The sequence below is a fragment of the Agelaius tricolor genome, unplaced genomic scaffold (genome assembly GCF_023055355.1).
Source record: "Agelaius tricolor isolate 1412-34295 unplaced genomic scaffold, bAgeTri1.0.p SCAF_205, whole genome shotgun sequence".
Lineage (NCBI taxonomy): Eukaryota > Metazoa > Chordata > Aves > Passeriformes > Icteridae > Agelaius > Agelaius tricolor.
Window position 1 is genome coordinate 82 of NW_027269465.1, and position 24194 is coordinate 24275.

At 41.4% G+C, this 24194-nt stretch overlaps 1 gene segment (V, D, J or C); it reads left to right on the forward strand.

Moving 5' to 3' along the window:
* Positions 1-3111: 3111 nt before the first annotated feature.
* On the forward strand, positions 3112-23543 carry LOC139587220 (Ig mu chain C region-like; the record flags this gene model as incomplete). The annotated part of the segment is given in 5 exon segments: positions 3112-3232; positions 14087-14386; positions 16708-17037; positions 19476-19811; positions 23111-23543. Coding segments are annotated over 5 exon segments (1491 nt in total), but the record flags the coding sequence as incomplete, so codon positions are not given.
* Positions 23544-24194: the final 651 nt, after the last annotated feature.

Genomic DNA, 24194 nt, shown 5'->3' on the forward strand with positions numbered 1-24194 from the left:
CCAAAAATCCCCAAAAAATCCCCAAAAAATCCCCAAAAAATCCCCAAAAAATCCCTAAAAAAACCCCAAAAATCCCAAAAAAATCCTTTAAAAAACGCCCAAAAATCCCTAAAAAAAATCCCCCAAAAATCCCCAAAAATTCCCCAAAAAATCCCCTAAAAAAATCCCCAAAAAAATCCCCTTAAAAAATCCCTAACCAAAAATCCCTAAAAATCCCTAAAAAATCCCTTAAAAAAATCCCCAAAAATCCCTAAAAAATCCCAAAAAATCCCCTAAAAATCCCTTAAAAAATCCCCAAAATCCCTACAAAAATCCCCAAAAATCCCTAACCAATCCCTAAAAACCCCTAAAAACCCCCCAAAAATCCCCAAAAATCCCTTAAAAAATCCCTAAAAAGTCCCCAAAATCCCCCAAAAATCCCTAAAAAACATCCCTTAAAAATCCCCAAAAAACCCTAAAAACCCTAAAAAATCCAAAAAACCCTAAAAAAACCCTAAAAAAATCCCTAAAAAATCCCCAAAAAATCCTAAAAAAATCCCTAACTAAAAAATCCCTAAAAAATCCCCAAAAAAATCCCAAAAATCCCAAAAATCCCGAAAAATCCCGAAAAAATCCCTAAAAATCCCAAAAATCCCAAAAAATCCCTTAGAAAATCCCTAAAAATCCCCAAAAAACCCCCAAAAAACCCTAAAAAATCCCCCAAAATCCCAAAATCCCCAAAAAATCCCTAAAAAACCCCAAACACCCTAAACAACCCACAAACCCCAAAAACCCAAAAAACCTAAAAAAACCTAAAAAAATCCCCAAAAAATCCTACCAAAAATCCTAAAAATCCCACAAAACCCAACACAACCCCTCCAAACCACCCCAAAATCCCAAAAATCCCCAAAAAATCCCCAAAAACCCTAAAAATCCCCCAAAAATCCCCACAAAATCCCTAAAAACATCCCTTAAAAAATCCCCAAAAAAACCCTAAAAACCCTAACAATCCCAAAAAACCTCAAAAAACCTAAAAAAAACCTAAAAAAATCCCCAAAAAATCCTAAAAACATCCCTAAAAAACCCTAAAAAATCCCTAAAAAAACCCTAAAAAATCCCCACAAAAATCCCTAAAAAAATCCCCAAAAATCCCCAAAAATCCCAAAAAATCCTAAAAAATCCCAAAAAATCCCCAAAAATCCCCAAAATCCCCAAAAAACCCTAAAAAATCCCTAAAAAACCCCGAAAAAATCCCTAAAAAAATCCCCAAAAAATCTCTAAAAAATCCCCCAAAAATCCCTAAAAAACCCTAAAAAACCCCTCAAAAGAACCAATAAAAAAACCCCAAAAAACCTTAAGAAAACACCCCAAAAAATCCCATTTTTACCCCAGAAAACCCCAAATTTTCCCCCAAAAAACCCCAAATTTTCCCCAAAAAACCCCAAATTTTCCTCCAAACCCCCCTAATTTTTCCCCAAAAAAACCCCCAAATTTTTCCCAACCCAAAACCCCCACCAATTTACCCCAAAAAACCCCAATTTTTACCCCAAAAACCCCCAATTTTTATCCCCAAAAAACCCAAATTTTCCAAAAAATCCCCAAATTTCCCTCCCAAAAAACCCCAAATTTCCCCCCAAAATAACCCAAATTTTCCCTCCAAAACCCCTAAATTTCCCCCCAAAAACCCAATTCCCCAACCCCAATTTCCCCCCAAAAACCCCCCAAATTTCCCCCAAAACCCCCCAAATTTTCCCCTAAAAACCCCCAAATTTTCCCCTAAAAACCCAAATTTTCCCCTAAAACCAATTGCCCCAAAATCAATTTTACCCCCAAACCCCCATTTTAACCCCATTTATTTTCCCAATTTTTCCCAAAAAAACCCCCAATTTTCCCCCTTTTTTCCCCATTTATTTCCCCCATTTCCCCCGCATTTCCCCCAACCCCAATTTTACCCCCGAAAAAAATAAAATTTTCTCAAATTTCCCCCCTTTTCCCCAATTTTTCCCATTTATTTTGCCCCATTTCCCCCCTCAAATAACCCCAATTTTCCCCATTGTTTTCCCCATTTTCCCCCATTATTTTCCCATTTTTCCCATATTTTTCCACATTATTTCCCCCCATTTCCCCCCCAAAAAACCCCCAAATTTCCCCTTTTCTTTCCCCCATTCCCCCAATATTTCCCCCATTATTCCCCATTATTCCCATTATTTCCCCCATTATTTCCCCCCTTTTCTCCCCATTATCCCCCATTATTCCCCCCATCATTTTCCCCATTTTCCCCCCCCAAAAACCCCAAATTTCCCCCATTATTCCCCAATTTTCCCCCCCAAAAAACCCCAAATTTCCCCCCTTTTCCCCCATTATTTTCCCCCATTATTTCCCCCCCTTTTCCCCCATTATTTCCCCATTTTCTCCCCATTATTTTCCCAATTTTTCCCAATTTCCTCCCATTTTCCCCCATTATTTCCCCCCGTTATTTCCCCCCATTATTCCCCCATTATTTCCCCCATTATTACCCCACCATTATTTCCCTATTATTTCCCCCATTTTTCCCAATTATTTTCCCCCCCAAAAACCCCATTTTTTCCCTATTTTTCCCCATTTTCCCCCCATTATTTCCCTCATTTTCCCCCCATTATTTCCCCCATTTTCCCCCCATTATTTCCCCCCATTTTTCCCCCATATTTCCCCAAATTTTCCCCTTTTCCCCCCAAAAACCCCAAATTTCCCCCATTATTCCCCCCCAAAAAAACCCAAATTTTCCCCCTTTTCCCCCCATTATTTTCCCCCATTATTTTCCCATTTTTTCCCCCCATTATTCCCATTATTTTCCACATTATTTTTCCCCCATTTTTCCCAATTTCCCCCCATTTTCCCCCATTATTTCCCCCATTATTTTCCCCCCTTTCTCCATTATTTCCCCCCTTTTCCCCCATTATTTCCCCCATTATTCCCCCCATTATTTCCCCCATTTTCCCCCATTATTTTTCCCAATTTTACCCCCAAAAAAACCCAAATTTCCCCCATTATTTTCCCCCCTTTTTCCCCATTATTCCCCCCTTTTTCCCCCATTATTCCCCCATTATTTCCCCCCCCCAAAAACCCCATTTTTTCCCTATTTTTTCCCCAAAAAACCCCATTTTCTCAATTTTCCCGATTTCGCCCTTTTTCCCCCCGTTCCCGCCGCCCCCTCTCGCCGTGGGTTTCGCTATCGACGCCTGGGGCAGCGGCACCACGGTCACGGTGGCCAGCGGTGAGTGAGACCCGAAACCGCCGATTTTCACCCCAAAATCCGCCCCAAATTCACCCCAAAATCGCCGATTTTCACCCCAAAATTCACCCCAAAATTCACCCCAAAATCGCCGATTTCACCCCAAAATTCACCCCCAAAATCGCCGATTTTCACCCCCAAAATTCACCCAAAATCGCCGATTTTCACCCCAAAATCCGCCCCAAATTCACCCCAAAATTCACCCCCAAAATCGCCGATTTTCACCCCAAAATTCACCCCAAAATTCAACCCAAAAATCGCCGATTTTCACCCCAAAATTCACCCCAAAATCCGGCCCGAAACCGCCGATTTTCACCCCAAAATTCGGCCCGAAATCGGCGATTTTCACCCCAAAATTCGGCCCGAAATCGGCGATTTTCAACCCAAAATTCACCCCAAAATTCACCCCAAAATCGCCGATTTTCACCCCAAAATTCACCCCAAAATCCGGCCCGAAACCGCCGATTTTCACCCCAAAATTCGGCCCGAAATCGGCGATTTTCACCCCAAAATTCGGCCCGAAATGCGCCCAAAATCCGCCCAAAATCGCCGATTTTCACCCCAAAATTCGGCCCCAAAATCGCGGCTTTTCACCCCAAAATTCACCCCAAAATCCGCCCCAAAGTCGCCGATTTTCACCCCAAAATCCGCCCTAAAATTCACCCCAAAATCGCCGATTTTCACCCCAAAATTCGGCCCCAAAACCGCCGATTTTCACTCCAAAATCCACCCCAAAATCGCCGATTTTCACCCCAAAATTCACCCCAAAATTCACCCCAAAATTCACCCCAAAATCGCCGATTTTCACCCCAAAATTCGGCCCCAAAATCGCGGCTTTTCACCCCAAAATTCACCCCAAAATCCGCCCCAAAATCGCCGATTTTCAACCCAAAATTCACCCCAAAATTCACCCCAAAATCCGCCCCAAAATCGCGGCTTTTCACCCCAAAATTCGGCCCCGAAATCGCCGCTTTTCACCCCAAAATTCGGCCGGATACGGGCGCGGCTTTGGCGGGAAAATCGCGGATTTTGGCGGGAAAAATCGGGGGGGGAGAGGGGGAATTTGGGGTTTTTGGGGGGGAAAATTTGGATTTTTTGGGGGAAAATTCGGGAATTTTTAGAGGAAAAATTTGGAATTTTTAGGGAAAAAAATCGGAATTTTTAAGGACAAAAATTCGGAGTTTTAGGGCAAAAAAAAATCTGAATTTTTAGGGACAAAAATTTGAATTTTAGGGTAAAAAATCTGAATTTTTAGGGATAAAAATTCGGATTTTTTGGGAAAAAATTAGGATTTTTGGGGGGTTAAAAACTGGAATTTTTAGGGGAAAAATTTGGATTTTTTGGGGGAAAATTTGGATTTTTGGAGGCAAAAATTCGGATTTTTAGGGCAAAAAATCGGAATTTTTAAGGGCAAAAATTGGAATTTTTAGGGATAAAAATTCGGAGTTTTAGGGGGAAAAATCTGGACTTTTAGGGGTAAAAAATTTGAATTTTTACAGACAAAAAATCGGAATTTTAGGGGTAGAAATTCGAATTTTTGGGGGAAAAAATTTGGATTTTTAGGGCAAAAAATCGGAATTTTTAGGGACAAAATTTCTGATTTTTAGGGGGAAAAATTTGGATTTTTAGGGACAAAAATTGGGATTTTTTAGGAAAAATATTTGGAATTTTTGGGGTAAATATTTGAATTTTTAGAGACAAGAATTCGGAATTTTAGGAGTAAAAAAAATCGAAATTTTAGGGCTAAAAATGCGAAATTTTAGGGGTAAAAATTCGAATTTTAAGGGAGAAAAATTTGGATTTTTAGGGGGAAAAAATCGGATTTTTATGGGTAAAAATTCGGATTTTTAGGGGGGAAAATTTGGATTTTTAGGGGTAAAAATTTGGATTTTTTGGGGTAAAAATTCAATTTTTTAGGGGTTAAAATTCAATTTTTGGGGGTAAAAAATTCAAATTTTTTAGGGGTTAAAATTCAATTTTTTGGGGGTAAAAATTCAAAATTTTTTAGGTAAAAATTCGATTTTTTTAGGGGTAAAAATTCATTTTTTCAGAGGTAAAAATTCAAATTTTTTAGGGGTTAAAATTCAGTTTTTTATGGGTTAAAATTTGGATTTTTTGGGGTAAAAATTTGAATTTTTAGAGGAAAAAAATTCAATTTTTTTTAGGTAAAAATTCAATTTTTTAGGGGTTAAAATTCAATTTTTTTAGAGGTAAAAATTCAAATTTTTTAAGGTAAAAATTCGGATTTTTTCAGTAAAAAATTTCGATTTTTAGGTGCAAAATTTTGGATTAAAAATCCAATTAAAACCCAATTAAAACCCAATTAAAAATTCATTCAAAACCCAATTAAAACCCAATTAAAATTTGATTTTTTTCCCCTTTTTTCAGCCCAAAAAGAAAAAAAGGAACCGAAACCCCAAAGGCCCCAAAAAGGGGAAATTTGGCCCCAAAAAAGTTTCGAGAACAACAAAAAAAGAGGAAATTTGGGCCTTTTTGGGGGAATTTCCCCTTTTTTGGTCAAAACAACACCTGGGGAGAGAAAATTTGAATTTTTGGGGCAAAATTTTGAATTTTTGGGCAAAAAATTTGAATTTTTTGGGGAATTTTGGGGGAAAAAAGGAGGAAAAAATTTGAATTTTGAGAGGAAAAATTGGGAAATTTTGGAGGGAAAAATTTGAATTTTTTGGGGGTTTTGAAGTCAAAATTTTGGGGTAAAAATTTGAATTTTTGGGGCTGAAAAATTCGGATTTTTAGAGGGGAAAATTTGAATTTTTTGGGGTTTTTTAGCCTTAAAAATTTGAGTCAAAAATTTGAATTTTTACAGCAAAAATTTCGAATTTTTAAGTGGAAAAAATTTGAATTTTTGGGGTTTTTTAGCCTTAAAAATTTGAGTCAAAAATTTGAATTTTTACAGCAAAAATTTGGAATTTTTAGGTGGAAAAAATTTGAATTTTTAGAGCAAAAAATTTGGATTTTTAGAGGGAAAAAATTCGAATTTTTGGAGGTTTTTGAAGTCAAAATTTGGGGTAAAAATTGGAATTTTTGGGGCTGAAAAATTCGGATTTTTAGAGGGGAAAATTTGAATTTTTTGGGGTTTTTTAGCCTTAAAAATTGGGGTGGAAAATTCGAATTTTTAGAGCAAAAATTTCGAATTTTTAGAGGGAAAAAATTTGAATTTTTGGGGTTTTTTAGCCTTAAAAATTGGGGTAAAAAATTTGAATTTTTAGAGCAAAAATTTCGAATTTTTAAGTGGAAAAAATTTGAATTTTTAGAGCAAAAAATTTGAATTTTTAGAGGGAAAAAATTCGAATTTTTGGAGGTTTTGAAGTCAAAATTTGGGGTAAAAATTGGAATTTTTGGGGCTGAAAAATTCGGATTTTTTAGGTGGAAAAATTTGAATTTTTGGGGTTTTTAGCCTTAAAAATTGGGGTAAAAATTCGAATTTTTAGAGCAAAAATTTCGAATTTTTAAGTGGAAAAAATTTGAATTTTTGGGGTTTTTAGCCTTAAAAATTTGGGGTAAAAATTTTGATTTTTTAGAGCGAAAATTTCGAATTTTTAGGTGGAAAAAATTTGAATTTTTAGAGCAAAAAATTTGGATTTTTAGAGGGGAAAATTCGAATTTTTGGAGGTTTTGAAGTCAAAATTTTGGGGTAAAAATTGGAATTTTTGGGGCTGAAAAATTCGGATTTTTTAGGTGGAAAAATTTGAATTTTTTGGGGTTTTTAGCCTTAAAATTGGGGTAAAAATTCGAATTTTTAGAGAAAAAATTTGGATTTTGAGGTGGAAAAAATTTGAATTTTTTGGGGTTTTTTAGCCTTAAAAATTGGGGTGAAAAATTTGAATTTTTAGAGCCAAAATTTTGATTTTTAGGTGGAAAAATTCGAATTTTTGGAGGTTTTGAAGTCAAAATTTTGGGGTAAAAAATGAGGATTTTGGAGGGGAAAAAATCGAATTTTTAGAGGGGGAAAATTGAATTTTTGAGGGGCAAAATTTGGGGTAAAAATTGAAATTTTTGGGGAATTTTTGGGGTAAAAAATGGAATTTTTGGGGCTGAAAAATTCGGGGTTTTTCGAGAGAAAAATTCAATTTTTGGGGGTAAAAAATTTGAATTTTGGGTCCAAATTTTGGGGCTTTTTGAGGAGAAAAATTCGAATTTTTAGGGGTAAAATTTGCGATTTTTTGGGTAAAAAATTCGGGGTTTGGTGAGGAAAAATCTGAAATTTCTGGGGTTGATAAATTGAGTTTGAATTAATTTTAATTGAGTTTTAATTGAGTTTTAATTGAGTTTTAATCGAGTTTTAATCGGGTTTTAATTGGGTTTTACTGAGATTTAATTGAATTTTAAATCGGTTTTAATTGAATTTTAATTGAATTTTAATTGAATTTTAATTGAATTTTAATTGAATTTTAATTGATTTTAATGGAATTTTAATTGAATTTTTAATCGGTTTTAATTGAATTTTAATGGAATTTTTAATCGAATTTTAATTTAATTTTAATCGAATTTTAATTTAATTTTAATCGAATTTAAAATAGAATTTTAATCGAATTTTAATTGAATTTTTAATCGAATTTTAATTTAATTTTAAATTGAATTTTAATTGAATTTTGATTGAATTTTAATTGATTTTTAATTGAACTTTAATTGATTTTTAATTTAATTTTAATTGAATTTTAATCGAATTTTAATCGAATTTTAATTGAATTTTACTGATTTTTAATTGAATTTTAATTGAATTTTTAATCGGTTTTAATTGATTTTTATCGAATTTTAATTGAATTTTAAATTGAATTTTAATCGGGTTTATTTTATTTAATTGGTTTTTAATTGGTTTTAATTGATTTTTAATTGGTTTTAATCGGTTTTTAATTAGTTTTATTCAGCTTTTCATTTAGATTCCTTAATTAACGGGGTTGAATTAATTAATAATTAACTTTAATTGGATTTCATTGATTTTAACCGGTTTTAATTGGGGTTTAATGAATTTTCATTGGTTTTAATTGGTTTTAATTGGCTTTTAATTGATCTTAATTGGGTTTAGTTGATTTTAATTCATTTTAATTGGCTTTAATTAAGTTTAATTGGCTTTTAATTGTGTGTTATCGGACTTAATTGGATTTTAATTGGGTTTAATTGATTTTAATTGGTTTTAAATGGTTTTTAATTAATTTTAATTGGTTTTAATCGGTTTTAATTGGGTTTTCTTAGAATTAATTTCGGTTTAATCAGTTTTAATTGGTTTTAATTGGTTTTAAGTGATTTTAATTGCGTTTAATTGGGTTTTAATTGGATTTTATCGGATTTAATTTGTTTTAAATTAATTTTAATTGGGTTTAATTGGTTTTAATTGGTTTTAATTGGTTTTAATTGGGTTTAATTGGGTTTAATTGATTTTAGTTGGTTTTAATTAGTTTTAATTGGTTTTAATTGGGTTTTAATTAGTTTTAATTGGGTTTAATTGGGTTTTAATTAGTTTTAATTGGGTTTAATTGATTTTAATTGGTTTTTAATTGATTTTCAATGGGTTTAGTTGGGTTTTAATTGGTTTTATTAGAATTAATTCCGTTTTAATTAGTTTTAATTAGGTTTAATTTGTTTTAATTGATTTTAATTGGGTTTGATAGGTTTTAATTGGTTTTAATTAGGTGTAATTGGGTTTAATTTGTTTTAATTGGGCTTAATTGGGTTTTAATTAGTTTAATTGATTTTAATTGGTTTTTAATTAATTTTAATTGCATTAATTGGTTTTAATTAGGTTTAATTGCGCTTAATTGGTTTTAATTCATTTTAATTGAGTTTAATTGGGTTTAATTGGTTTTAATTGGGTTCAATTGGGTTTTAATCAATTTTAATTGGGTTTGATTGGTTTTAATTGGTTTTAATTGATTTTAATTGGTTTTAATTGGGTTTAAGTGATTTTAATCGGTTTTAATTGCTTTTAATTAGTCTTAATTGGATTTAATTGGTTTTAACTGGGTTTAATTGGTTTTAATTGGATTTAATTGGGCTTAATTGGGTTTAAATTGGGTTTAATTGATTTTAATTGGTTTTAATTGATTTTACTTGGTTTTAATTGTGTTTTAATTGGGTTTAATTGATTTTAATTAGGTTTAATTAGGTTTAATTGGTTTTAAGTGATTTTAATTGGTTTTAATTGGGTTTTAATTGATTTTAATTGATTTTAATTGGGTTTAATTGATTTTAATAGGGTTTAATTGGGTTTAATTGGTTTTAATTGGGTTTAATTGGTTTTAATTGGGTTTTAATTAGGTTTTAATTGGGTTTTAATTGATTTTAATTAATTTTAACTGGGTTTAATTGATTTTAATTGATTTTAATTGGTTTTAATTAGGTTTAATTGGCTTTAATTGGGTTTTAATTTGGGTTTAATTGGTTTTAATTGGTTTTCATTAACTTTAATTGATTTTAATTGGTTTAATTGGTTTTTAAGGGCATTAATTTCGTTTTATGGACTGGTCCGGACTGGTTTATACTGGTTTGGACTGGTCTGTACTGGTTTATACTGGTCTGGACTGGTTTATACTGGTTTGGACTGGTTTATACTGGTTTATACTGGTTTATACTGGTCTGGACTGGTTTATACTGGTTTATACTGGTTTATACTGGTCCGTACTGGTTTATACTGGTTTGGACTGGTCTGTACTGGTCCATACTGGTTTGGACTGGTTTGGACTGGTTTATACTGGTCCATACTGGTTTGGACTGGTCCATACTGGTCTATACTGGTTTGGACTGGTTTATACCGGTCCATACTGGTTTATACTGGTTTGGACTGGTTTATACTGGTCCGTACTGGTTTATACTGGTTTGGACTGGTCTGTACTGGTCTATACTGGTTTGGACTGGTTTATATTGGTCCATACTGGTTTATACTGGTTTGTACTGGTCCATACTGGTTTGGACTGGTTTGGACTGGTCTATACTGGTCTATACTGGTTTGGACTGGTCTATACTGGTCCATACTGGTCTATACTGGTCTGTACTGGTAGAGCTGGGGGTCCTGGGGGTGCCTGTACTGGTCCATACTGGTCCGTACTGGTCCATACTGGTTTGTACTGGTTTATACTGGTAGAGCTGGGGTGGCTTTGGGCACCAGTACTGGTTTCAACTGGTCCGTACTGGTCTATACTGGTTTGGACTGGTAGAGCTGGGGCAGCTCTGGGTGCCGGTATTGGCCTATACTGGTCCATACTGGTTTATACTGGTCCATACTGGTCTGGACTGGTAGAGCTGGGGCAGCCCTGGGTTCTGGGGTTGTCTGGACTGGTCCATACTGGTCCATACTGGTTTATACTGGTTTGGGCTGGGTTGGATTGGTCCATACTGGTCCAGACTGGTCTATACTGGTCTGGACTGGTAGAGCTGGGGATACTGGGGCTGCCAGTACTGGTTTGGACTGGTTTGTACTGGTCCATACTGGTCTATACTGGTAGAGCTGGGGCGCCTGTGGGTGCCTGTACTGGTCTATACTGGTTTGGACTGGTCTATACTGGTCTATACTGGTAGAGCTGGGGATACTGGGGGTGCCTGTACTGGTTTGGACTGGTTTGTACTGGTCCATACTGGTCTATACTGGTAGAGCTGGGGCGCCTGTGGGTGCCTGTACTGGTCTATACTGGTTTGGACTGGTCTATACTGGTCTATACTGGTAGAGCTGGGGCAGCTGTGGGTGCCTGTACTGGTTTGGACTGGTTTGTACTGGTCTGTACTGGTCTGTACTGGTTTATACTGGTCTGTACTGGTCTGTACTGGTTTATACTGGTCTGTACTGGTAGAGCTGGGGATACTGGGGGTGCCTGTACTGGTTTGGGCTGGTTTATACTGGTTTGGACTGGTTTGGACTGGTCTGTACTGGTCCATACTGGTTTATACTGGTAGAGCTGGGGGTCCTGGGGGTGCCAGTACTGGTCCGTACTGGTCCATACTGGTTTGGGCTGGGTTGGACTGGTCCATACTGGTCTATACTGGTTTATACTGGTTTATACTGGTAGAGCTGGGGGTCCTGGGGGTGCCTGTACTGGTCCATACTGGTCCATACTGGTAGAGCTGGGGTGGCTGTGGCTACCGGTACTGGTTTGTACTGGTTTGGACTGGTCCATACTGGTCCGTACTGGTTTATACTGGTAGAGCTGGGGCAGCTGTGGGTACCGGTACTGGTCCGTACTGGTTTGGACTGGTTTATACTGGTCTATACTGGTCTGTACTGGTAGAGCTGGGGTGGCTGTGGGTGCCAGTATTGGCCTATACTGGTCTGGACTGGTCCGTACTGGTCCATACTGGTTTATACTGGTAGAGCTGGGGGTCCTGTGGGTGCCTGGACTGGTCTGTACTGGTCCATACTGGTTTATACTGGTTTGGACTGGCTTGGACTGGTTTATACTGGTCTGTACTGGTCCATACTGGTCTGTACTGGTCCGTACTGGTAGAGCTGGGGATACTGGGGCTGCCAGTACTGGTTTGTACTGGTCCATACTGGTCTGAACTGGTTTATACTGGTTTATACTGGTTTATACTGGTAGAGCTGGGGGTCCTGGGGGTGCCTGCACTGGTCCATACTGGTCTGTACTGGTCTGTACTGGTCCATACCAGTCCATACTGGTCCATACTGGTCTGTACTGGTCTGTACTGGTCTGTACTGGTCCATACCAGTCCATACTGGTCCATACTGGTCTGTACTGGTCTGTACTGGTCTGCACTGGTCCATACCAGTCCATACTGGTCCATACTGGTCTGTACTGGTAGAGCTGGGGCAGCTCTGGGTGCTGGTATTGGCCTATACTGGTCCATACTGGTTTATACTGGTCTGGACTGGTAGAGCTGGGGGTCCTGGGAGTGCCTGGACTGGTCCGTACTGGTCCATACTGGTTTATACTGGTCCATACTGGTAGAGCTGGGGTGGCTGTGGGTGCTGGTATTGGCCTGGACTGGTCCGTACTGGTTTATACTGGTTTGAACTGGTCCGTACTGGTCTATACTGGTTTATACTGGTAGAGCTGGGGATACTGGGGGTGCCTGTACCAGTTTGCGCTGGTTTGGACTGGTTTGAACTGGTCTGTACTGGTCCGGACTGGTTTGTACTGGTTTGGGCTGGTTTGAACTGGTTTGGACTGGTTTATACTGGTTTGGACTGGTTTGTACTGGTTTGAACTGGTTTGGACTGGTTTGGACTGGTTTATACTGGTTTGAACTGGTTTGGACTGGTTTGAACTGGTTTGGACTGGTCTGAACTGGTTTGAACTGGTTTGGACTGGTCTGGACTGGTCTGGACTGGTTTGGACTGGTTTGAACTGGTTTGGACTGGTTTGAACTGGTTTGAACTGGTCTGAACTGGTTTGGACTGGTTTGGACTGGTTTGGGCTGGTCTGGAATTTCCACCAAACTTTTCATGGAATTTTTGAGGAATTTTCATGGAATTTTCACCCAAATTCCCCGGAAATTTTTGTGGAATTTTTATCTCGAATTCCCACAGGAATTTTCCACTGAATTTTCACTCAAAATTTCGCGAAATTTCCGTGAAAATTTTCATCGATTTTTGCAGGAATTTTGGCAGAAATTTTGGCAGAAATTCCACCAAATTTTCATGGAAATTTTGCGGAATTTTCGTGGAATTTTTGGTGGATTTTTCATGGAATTTTTACCAAATTTTCCCTGAAATTTTTACAGATTTTTTTGGGGGGAATTTTCGCGGAATTTTTTTGCTGAATTTTCACAAAATTTCCACCCAAATTTCCACGGAATATTTGCAAAAATTTTCAAGGAATTTTCACGGAAGTTTCCGTGGAATTTTGATGAAATTTTCGCTGAATTTCTGCAGAATTTTTGCAGAATTTTCGCGGAATTTTAAAATTCATTTTCACCCCATTTTTGGCTGGAATTTTGGCAGAAATTTTGCTGAATTTCCACCAAATTTTCATGGAATTTTAGCGGAATTTTTGTGGAATTTTCATGGAATTTTTGAGGAATTTTCGTGCGATTTTCGCCAAAATTCCCTTGATATTTTTGTCGAATTTTTATCTCGAATTCCCACAGAATTTTCACAAAATTTCCATGAAAATTTTCATCGATTTTTGCAGGAATTTTGGATGGAATTTTGGCTGAAATTTTGCTGAATTTCCACCAAACTTTTCATGGAATTTTCGTGGAATTTTTGCGGAATTTTCAGGGAAATTTCACCAAAATTCCCTGGAAATTTTTGTCGAATTTTTATCTCGCTTTCCCACAGAATTTCCACTCAAAAATTAATGAAATTCCCGTGAACATTTCCATCGATTTTCACAGGAATTTTGGCCAAATTCCCACAGAATTTTCACAAAATTTCCACAAAAATTTTCGTGAAATTTCCATGAAAATTTTCATCGATTTCTGCAGGAATTTTGGCCGGAATTTTGGCCAGAATTCCCGCTGAATTTTCACTCAATTTTCGCTGCAATTTTGGCAGAAATTTTGCTGAATTTCCACCAAATTTTCATGGAATTTTAGCGGAATTTTAGCAGAATTTTTGTGGAATTTTCATGGAATTTTTGTGGAATTTTCACAGAATTTTCGTGGAATTTTCTCCAAAATTTCCTGGAAATTTTTGTCGAATTTTCACCTCGAATTCCCGCAGAATTTTCACAAAATTTCCATGAAAATTTTCACAGATTTTTTTTGGCCGGAATTTCGGCCGAATTCCACAAAATTTCCGCTCATTTCCGACGCAATTTTCACGCACTTCCACCGAATTTTCGCCGATTTTCGCCGGAATTTCCCCGTTTTTTTTTTTAAATTTTCAATTTTAACCCAAAAATTTCCAATTTCTCCCCCCAAAAAAAGGCGGCGCCCGAGCCCCGGCCCTGTTCCCCCTGTCCCCGTGTGGCTCCGGCTCCTCCTCCTCGTTCTCCGTCGGCTGCGTCGCCCTCGGCTTCGCCCCGGCGCCCGTCGGCTTCGCCTGGAGCGACCGCCAGAACCGGAGCGCGACCGGCGCCGCCTTCCCGGCCCTTCCGGGCCCTTCCGGAACCTTCCGGGCGGCCTCGCGCCTGGGCATGGAGATGGAGGAAGGCAAAGCCCGGCAGCCGTTCCGGTGCCACGCCCGGCACGCGGGAGGAGAGAGCAGCGTGGAGGTTTATAACCCAGGTGAGGGGTGGAGAGGGGAAATATGGGGGGAAAAAATGTACAAAAATGGGCCTAAAAATGGGGTGAAATGGTGCCAAAAAATGGGGGGAAATGGGGAAAAAAATGGGGGAAAATGGGGGAAAAATGGGGGGGAAATGGGGAAAAAAATGGGGGGAAATGGGGGGAAAATGGGGATAAAATGGGGAAAAATGGGGGGAAAATGGGGGAAAAATGGGGGGAAAAATGGGGGGAAATGGGGGGGAAAATGTACAAAAATGGGCCTAAAAAATGGGCAGAAATGGTCCCAAAAATGAGGGGAAAATGGGGGGAAAAAATGGGTGAAATGGTCCCAAAAATGGGGGGAAATGGGGGAAAAAAATGGGCCAAAAAATGGGGGGAAATGGGGGAAAAAATGGGGAAAAAATGGGGGGAAAAATGGGGGTAAAATGGGGGGAAAATGGGGGAAAAATGGGGGGAAAATTGGGTGAAATTGGCCCCCAGAAATGGGCTGAAATGGTGCCAAAAAAGGGCCAAAAAATGGGGGGAAATGGGGGAAATTGGGGGAAAATGGGGGGAAAAATGGGGGGAAAATGGGGGGAAAATGGGGGGAAATGGGGAAAAAAATGGGGGGAAATGGGGGGAAAAATTGGGGGAAAAATGGGGAAAAAATGGGGGGGAAATGGGGAAAAAAATGGGGGGAAATGGGGGGAAAATGGGGATAAAATGGGGAAAAATGGGGGGAAAATGGGGGAAAAATGGGGGGAAAAATGGGGAAAAATGAGGGGAAAAAATGGGGAAAAAAATGGGGGGAAATGGGGGAAAATGGGGATAAAATGGGGAAAAATGGGGGGGAAAATGGGGGAAAAATGGGGGGAAAAATGGGGGGAAATGGGGGGAAAATGGGGAAAAAATGGGGGGAAAATGGGGAAAAAAATGGGGGGAAATGGGGGAAAATGGGCAAAAAAATGGGGGAAAATGGGCAAAAAAATGGGGGAAAAATGGGGGGAAAATGGGGGGAAAATGGGGAAAAAATGGGGCAAAAGGTGTCAAAAATTGGGTGAAATGGGCCCAAAAAAAGGGCCAAAAAATGGGGGAAAATGGGGGGAAATGGGGCTAAAAAATGGGCAGAAAAATGGGGGGAAAATGGGGGGAAATGGGGGAAAAAATGGGGAAAAAATGGGGGGAAAAATGAGGGTAAAATGGGGGAAAAGGGGGGGAAATGGGGGAAAATGGGGGAAAATGGGGAAAAAATGGGGGGAAATGGGGAAAAATGGGCAAAAAATGGGGGGAAAATGGGGGGAAATGGGGAAAAAATGGGGAAAAAATGGGGAAAAAATGGGGGGAAATGGGGGGAAATGGGGAAAAAATGTACAAAAATGGGCCTAAAAATTGGGTGAAATGGTGCCAAAAATGAGGGGAAAATGGGGGGAAAATGGGGGGAAATGGGGAAAAAAAATGGGCCAAAAATGGACCCAAAAATGGGGTGAAATGGGGCTAAAAAATGGGCCAAAAAATGGGGGGAAATGGGGGAAAAAATGTGGGAAAAATGGGGGGAAAAATGGGGGTAAAATGGGGGGAAAAATGGGGTGAAATGGGGAAAAAAAAAGTACAAAAATGGGCCTAAAAAATGGTCAGAAATGGGTCCCAAAAATGGGGGGAAAATGGGGGGGAAAAATGGGGAGGAAATGGGGAAAAAATGGGGGGGAAAATGGGGGGAAAATGGGGTGAAATGGGGGAAAAAAATTTCCTCATTTTCCCCCCAAATTTTAATATTTTTCCCCCCAAAATTTCCCCAAATTTTAATATTTGTTCCCCAAAATTTCCCCATTTTTTCCCCAAATTTCCCCATTTTTCCCCCAATTTTTCCACCATTTCCCCCCCCCAAATTTTCTTTTATTTCCCCCCAAATTTTCCCCATTTTCCCCCCAAAAATTTCCTCATTTTTCCCCCAAATTTCCACCATTTTTTCCCCAAATTTTCACCCATTTTCCCCCCAAATTTTCTTTTATTTCCCCCCCAAATTTTAATATTTTCCCCCCCAAATTTCCCCATTTTTCTCCCCAAATTTCCCCCTGCTTTTTCCCCAAATTTTCAAAATTTTTTTCCCAAAATTTCCCCATTTTTCCCCAAATTTTCTTTTATTTTTCCCCCTAAAATTTCCTCATTTTTCCCCCAAATTTTAATATTTTTTCCCCCCAAATTTCCACCATTTTCCCCCCAAATTTTCTTTTATTTCCCCCCAAAATTTCCCCATTTCCCCCCCAAATTTTAATTTATTTTCCCCAAATTTCCCCATTTTTCACCCCAAAACCCACCCCCCTTTTTTTCTCTCCCCCCACCAGGCCCCGGCGCCCCGCCCCCGTCCCCGCCCACCCTCACGCTCCGCCCCCCGTCCCGCGAGGATTTCCAGGGCCCCTCCCGCAACTCCACCCTCCTGTGCCAAATCCGCGGCTCCCGGCGCGGCCTCGGCTCCGCCCCCATCCAATGGCTGCGCAACGGGGCCCCCGTCAGCGACGGCGTCGCCGCCCTCGAGCCCGTGCCGGAACCTTCCGGGCTCCTGGTGGCCGGCAGCCGCCTGGTGGTGACCGAGGCCGACTGGGAGAGCGGCGTCGTCTTCACCTGCCGGGCCGGCGAGGAGATGAGGAACACCAGCAAGGGCATGGAGTGCGGATGTGAGTCCCGGGGTGAAAAATGAGGGGAATTGGGGGCGTTTTGGGGTGAAAATCGGGGAAAAATTGGGTTTTGGGTTGAGTTAGAGTGAGTTGGGTTGGGTTGGGTTGATTGGGTTGGGTTGAGTTGGGTTGGGTTGAGTTGATTGGATTGGGTTCAGTTGGGTTGAGTTGAGTTCATTGGGTTGAGTTGGGTTCAGTAGAGTTGAGTTGGGTTGAGTTGGGTTGGGTTGACTGGATTGGGCTGAGTTGAGTTGGGTTGAGTTGGGTTCAATTGAGTTGAGTTCATTGAGTTGGGTTGGGTTGAGTTGACTTGGGTTGGGTTGAGTTGGGCGAGGAGATGAGGAACACCAGCAAGGGCATGGAGTGCGGATGTGAGTCCCGGGGTGAAAAATGAGGGGAATTGGGAAATTTGGGTGGTTTTGGGGTGAAAATCAGGGAAAAAATTGGGTTTTGGGTTGAGTTGGGTTGAGTTGAGTTGATTGGGTTGGGTCAGGTTCAGTTGAGCTGACTTGGCTTGACTTGATTGAGTTGAGTTGGGTTCAGTTGGGTTGACTTGGGTTGGGTTGAGTTGACTTGGCTTGACTTGATTGGGTTGAGTTGAGTTGGGTTTAATTGATTGAGTTGGGTTGAGTTGAGTTGATTGAGTTGAGTTGGGTTGGGTTGGGTTGGGTTGGGTTGGGTTGGGTTGGGAGAGGAGATGAGGAACACCAGCAAGGGCATGGAGTGCGGATGTGAGTCCTGGGGTGAAAAATGAGGGGAATTGGGAAATTTGGGTGGTTTTGGGGTGAAAATCAGGGAAAAAATTGGGTTTTGGGTTGAGTTGGGTTGAGTTGAGTTGAGTTCATTGAGTTGAATTGGGTTGGGTTGGGTTGAGTTGGGTTGGGTTGAGTTGGGTTGGATTGGGTTGGGTTAATTGGATTGGGTTGAGTTGGGTTGGGTTGAATTTATTGAGTTAGGTTGAGTTGGGTTGGGTTGACTGGATTGGGTTGAGTTGGGTTGGGTTGGATTGGGTTCAGTTGAGTTGGGTTTAATTGGTTGAGTTGAGTTGGGTTGACTTGACTTGATTGGGTTGGGTTGGGTTGGGTTGGGTTCAGTTGAGTTCATTGGGTTGAGTTGGGCTGAGTTGAGTTGGGTTGAATTGGTGGGGTTGAGTTGAGTTGGGTTCAGTTGGGTTGAGTTGACTTGGGTTGATTGGATTGGGTTGAGTTGAGTTGGGTTTAATTGATTGAGTTGAGTTGACTTGAGTTCAACCATTACCCAACCCCATTGACCATTTTGACCAAAAACCCCCCAAAACCAACACCCTCCCATTGACCAACCCAACCCAACCCAACCCAACCCAAATCAACTCAACCCAACCCAACCCAACCCCCTCCCATTGACCAACCCAACCCAACCCAACCCAACCCAACTGAACTGAACCCAACTGAACCCAACCCAACCCAAACCCAACCCAAACCCAACCCAACCCAACCCAACCCCCTCCCATTGACCAACCCAACCCAACCCAACCCAATCAACTCAACCCAACCCAACCCAACTCAATCAATTAAACCCAACTCAACTCAACCCAATCAAGTCAAGCCAAGTCAACTCAACTCAACTGAACCCAACTCAACCCAACTCAACCCAACCCAACCCAATCCATTCAACTCAAGTCAAGCCAAGTCAACTCAACCCAACCCAACCCAACTCAACCCAACCCCCTCCCATTGACCAACCCAACTCAACCCAACCCAACTCAACCCAACTCAATCCATTCAACTCAAGTCAACTCAACTCAACTCAACCCAACTGAACCCAACCCAACCCAACCCAATCAACTCAACTGAACCCAACCCAATCAATTAAACCCAACCCAACTCAACCCAATCCAACCGAACCCAACCCAACCCAACCCAACCCAACCCAATCCATTCAACTCAAGTCAACTCAACTCAACTGAACCCAACTGAACCCAACCCAACCCAACCCCCTCCCATTGACCAACCCAACCCAACTCAACTCAACCATGAGCAACCCAACCCAACCCAACTCAACCCAACTCAACCCAATCAACTCAACCCAACTCAACACCCTCCCATTGACCAACCCAACCCAACCCAACCCAACTCAACCCAACCCAACTCAATCAACTCAACCCAACTCAACTCAACCCAATCAAGTCAAGCCAAGTCAACTCAACTGAACCCAACCCAACCCAACTCAACCCAACCCAATCCATTCAACTCAAGTCAACCCAACCCAACCCCCTCCCATTGGCCAACCCAACCCAACCCAACCCAACTCAACTCAACTCAACCCAACCCAACCCAACCCAATCAATTAAACCCAACCCAACTCAACCCAACCCAACTCAACCCAACCCAACTCAACTCAACCCAACCCCTCCCATTGACCAACCCAACCCTCACCCCAAACCCCTCCCCTTTTCACAGACGACCAACCCCTGTCCGCCGCCGACCTGCGGGTGGAGCCGGTGCCGCCGCCCTTCGCCGACCTCTTCCGGGAGCGCTCGGCGCGCCTCACCTGCCGCGTCTCCAACCTGGCCCCGCCCCTGGACGGGCTGGAGGTGACGTGGTTGGACGAGGCCGGCCGGGCCCTGCCCACGCGGACGTCGGCGCCGGCGCTGCAGCCCAACGGGCTCCTGGCGGCCGAGGGCGTGGCCAGCGTGGCCGCCGAGGCCTGGGAGGCGGGCGGGGCCTTCACCTGCCGGGTGGCGCACCCGGAGATGCTGCTCTTCCCCAGGGAGGTCACCATGAGGAAGGCCGAGGGTGAGTTTTGGGGGGAAACGGGGGGAATTGGGGAAAATCGGGGAAAAAACGGGGAAAATCGGTGAAAAAATGGGGAAAATATGGGGAAAAATGGGGAAAATACGGGGGAAAAAATGGGGAAAATTGGGGGAAATTTGGGGAAAAAACGGGGAAAATATGGGGAAAAAATGCGGAAAATGGGGGGAAAAATGGGGAAAATTGGGGGAAAAATGGGGAAAAAATGGGGAAAATATGAGGGAAAAATTGGGGAAAAAATGGGAAAAAATTGGGGAAAAAAATGGGGGAAAATATGGGGGAAAATCGGGGAAAAATGGGGAAAAATTGGGGAAAAATGGGGAAAAAATTGAGGGAAATTTGGGGGAAAATTGAGGGAAATTTGGGGAAAAAATTTGGGGAAAAATTGAGGGGAAAAAATGGGGGAAAATCGGGGAAAAATTGGGGAAAAAATGGGGAAAATTGGGGAAAATATGGGGGAAAAATTGAGGGGAAAATTGGGGAAAAAATGGGGAAAAATTGGGGGGAAAAATTGGGGAAAAAATGGGGAAAATCGGGGGAAAAATTGAGGGGAAAATATGGGGGAAAATCGGTGAAAAAACGGGGGAAAAAATGGGGAAAATATGGGGGAAATCGGGGAAAAAATTGGGGAAAAAATTGAGGGGAATTTGGGCGTTTTTGGGTTGGAGTTTTGGGGTTTATTGGGGGGGGAAAGGTGGAAATGGAGGAGTTTTGGAGCAAAAAAATTTTGGGTTTTTTATAGGACAGAAAGTGGTGAGTACCGGCATGAAAGTTTGGGATTTTAGCAGGAGAATCCCAGAGTTTTCACCCCAAAAAAATCCCAAATTTCCACCCCAAAAAACCCCAAATTCCCACCATAAAATCCCCCAATTCCACCCTAAAACCCCCCCCAGTTACGCCCCAAAATCCCCAAATTTCCTCCCTAAAACTCCACGTTTTTCACCCCAAAAAAACCCAGATTTCCACGCTAAACCCCCCCCAATTTCACCCCAAAACCTCCCCATTTTTCACCCCAAAAAAACCCAAATTTCCATCCTAAAACCCCACGTTTTTCACCCCAAAAAACCCCAAATTTCCACCCTAAAAAACCCCAAATCTCATTTATTAACCCCAAAATTTCAGCCCCATAAATCCCCAATTTTCCACCCCAAAACCCCACACTTTTCACCACGAAAAAACCCAAATTTCCACCCTAAAAAACCCCAAATTTCCACCCTAAAATCCCCCCAATTTCACCCCAAAAACCCCAAATTTCCTCCCCGAAATCCCAGACTTTTCACCCCAAAAAAACCCAAATTTCCACCCCAAAAAACCCCAAATTTCCACCCTAAAACCCCACACTTTTCACCCCAAAAAACCCCAAACTCCCCCAATTTCACCCCAAAATTTCACCCCCATAAATCCCCAATTTCCCACCCCAAAACCTCCGAATTTCACCCCCAAAAAAACCCCAAATTTCCACCTTAAAAAAACCCAAATTTCCACACCAAAGTGCCCCAATTTCATCCCAAAAAAACCCAAATTTTCACCCCAAAAAAACCCAAATTTCCATCTTAAAATCCCACGTTTTTCACCCCAGAAAAACCCAAAATTCCACCCTAAAACCCCACATTTTTCACCATAAAATCCCCTAAATTTCACCCCAAAAAACCCCAGATTTCAACCCCAAAATCCCACGTTTTTCACCCCAAAAAAACCAAAATTTCAACCCTAAAACCCTAGATTTTCAACACCAAAATCCCCCATTTTCACCCCCAAAAAAATGAAATTTCCACTCTAAAACCCCGGATTTTCAACCCCAAAAAAACCGAAATTTCCACCATAAAACCCCACACTTTTCAGCCCCATAATCCCCCAATTTCACCCCAAAAAAACCCAAATTTCCACCATAAAACCCTGCACTTTTCACCCCAAAAAACCCCAAATTTCCACCCCAAAAAGCCCCCAAAAAACCCCCAAATTTCCACCCTAAAACCTCAGGTTTTCACCCCAAAAAAAACCCAAATTTCCACCCTAAAACCCCCCAAATTTCACCCCTAAAAAACCAAATTTCCCACCCCAAAAAAACTCAGATTTCCACTCTAAAATCCCCCAATTTCACCCCCAAAAAAATGAAATTTCCACTCTAAAACCCTGGATTTTCAACCCCAAAAAAACCGAAATTTCCACTATAAAATCCCGGATTTTCACCCAAATTTCACCCAAATTTCACCCAAATTTCACCAAAATTTTCTCATTTTTTTCCTGCACAGTCCCGGACGCGTCCCCGCCCTCCGTGTACCTGCTGGCCCCGCCCCCCGAGCAGCTCCGCCCCAAAATCCCCTTTATTCACCCCAAAACCAAAACCCTCCATTTTCAACTCCAAAATCCCCAATTTCACCCCAAAAAAACCCAAATTTCCACCCATAAAACCCCACGTTTTTCACCCCAAAAAACCCCAAATTTCGCCCCAAAAAAACCAGAATTTCCACCGTAAAACCCCGGATTTTCACCCCAAAAAAACCCAAATTTCCACTCCAAAATCTCCAAATTTCGACCCCAAAATCCCAGACTTTTCACCGCAAAAAACCGGAATTTCCACCATAAAACCCCACATTTTTCACTCTAAAATCCCCCAATTTCACCCAAAAAAACCCAAATTCCCACCCCAAAAAAATACAAATTTCCACCATAAAAACCCCGGATTTTCACCCAAATTTCACCCAAATTTCACCAAAATTTTTCCTTTTTTTTCCCCCCGCAGTTCCGGACGCGTCCCCGCCCTCCGTGTACCTGTTGGCCCCGCCCCCTGTGCCACGCTCCGCCCCAAAATCCCCTTTATTCACCCCAAAACCAAAACCCTCCATTTTCAACCCTAAAATCCCGGATTTTCACCCAAATTTCACCCAAATTTCACCCAAATTTCACCCAAATTTCACCAAAATTTTCTCATTTTTTTCCTGCACAGTCCCAGACGCGTCCCCCGCCCTCCGTGTACCTGCTGGCCCCGCCCCCCGAGCAGCTCCGCCTCCGCACCTGGGCCACCCTCACCCCCAAAATCCCCTTGATTCACCCCAAAACCAAAACCCTCCATTTTCAACTCCAAAATCCCCAATTTCACCCCAAAAAAACCCCAAATTTCCACCCATAAAACCCCACGTTTTTCACCCCAAAAAACCCCAAATTTCGCCCCAAAAAAACCAGAATTTCCACCGTAAAACCCCGGATTTTCACCCAAATTTCACCCAAATTTCACCCAAATTTCACCCAAATTTCACCAAACTTTCTCTATTTTTCCCTCACAGTTCCTGACGCGTCCCCGCCCTCCGTGTACCTTTTGGCCCCGCCCCCCGAGCAGCTCCGCCTCCGCACCTGGGCCACCCTCACCTGCCTCATCCGCGACTTCAACCCCCCCGACCTCCTGGTCCAATGGCTGCAGGACGGGCGGCCCCTCCCCCCGGGCCGCGCCCTCACCTTCCGGCCCCGCCCCGACACCGGCCACGCCCCTTCCGGCCACGCCCACCTGGCCTTCAGCGCACTGACGGTGCCGGCGCGGGACTGGGAGGGCGGCGCCGTCTTCACCTGCGCGGTCGGGCACGAGCGGCTGCCGATGCGGCTGGCGCAGAAATCGCTCGACAGGGCCGCCGGTAAACCCGCACACGTCAATGTGTCACTCATCTTGACTGATGCCATCTCAGGGTGTTATTAAAATTTATAGTTTTTGCCCCAAAAAAATCGCACTTTTTTAGCATGAAAAATAAAGGTTTTTCGCAAAAAAACGGCGATTTTTCGCTCAAAAATGCGATTTTTTAGCATGGTTTTGGTCCAAATTATTGTGATTTTTTAGTGAGTTTTGAGTGCCTTGAGGTCAGATTTTATGTCTAGAAAAATTTGGGAGGAAACGAAATTTTTTACCAAAATTTGCGTTTTTTCACCCAAAAAATCGAATTCTTACCCGGTTTTCCCGTCAAAATTTCCATTTTTCAAATAAAGACCAAGTTTCCAACAACCAACCAATTTTACCTAAAATCCACCGTTTTTTACCAAAATCGCCACTTTTTGACCCAAAAAATTCCATTTTTCCCACCAAAATTTTGATTTTTCCAGAAATTATTGAGTTTCCCATCACCAACCATTTTTTCCCAAAGTTGATCGATTTTTCCCAAAAATGACCATTTTTTACCAAAATTCGGATTTTTTCACCCAAAAAAAAGCCATTTTTCCCACCAAAATTTCGAATTTTCAAATAAATACCAAGTTTCCAACAACCAACCAATTTTTCCCAAAATTTACCATTTTTAACCAAAATCGCCACTTTTTCACCCAAAAAACCCAAATTTTCCCACCCAAAATTGACCATTTTCCCCAAAAAACGCAACTTTTCTTAGA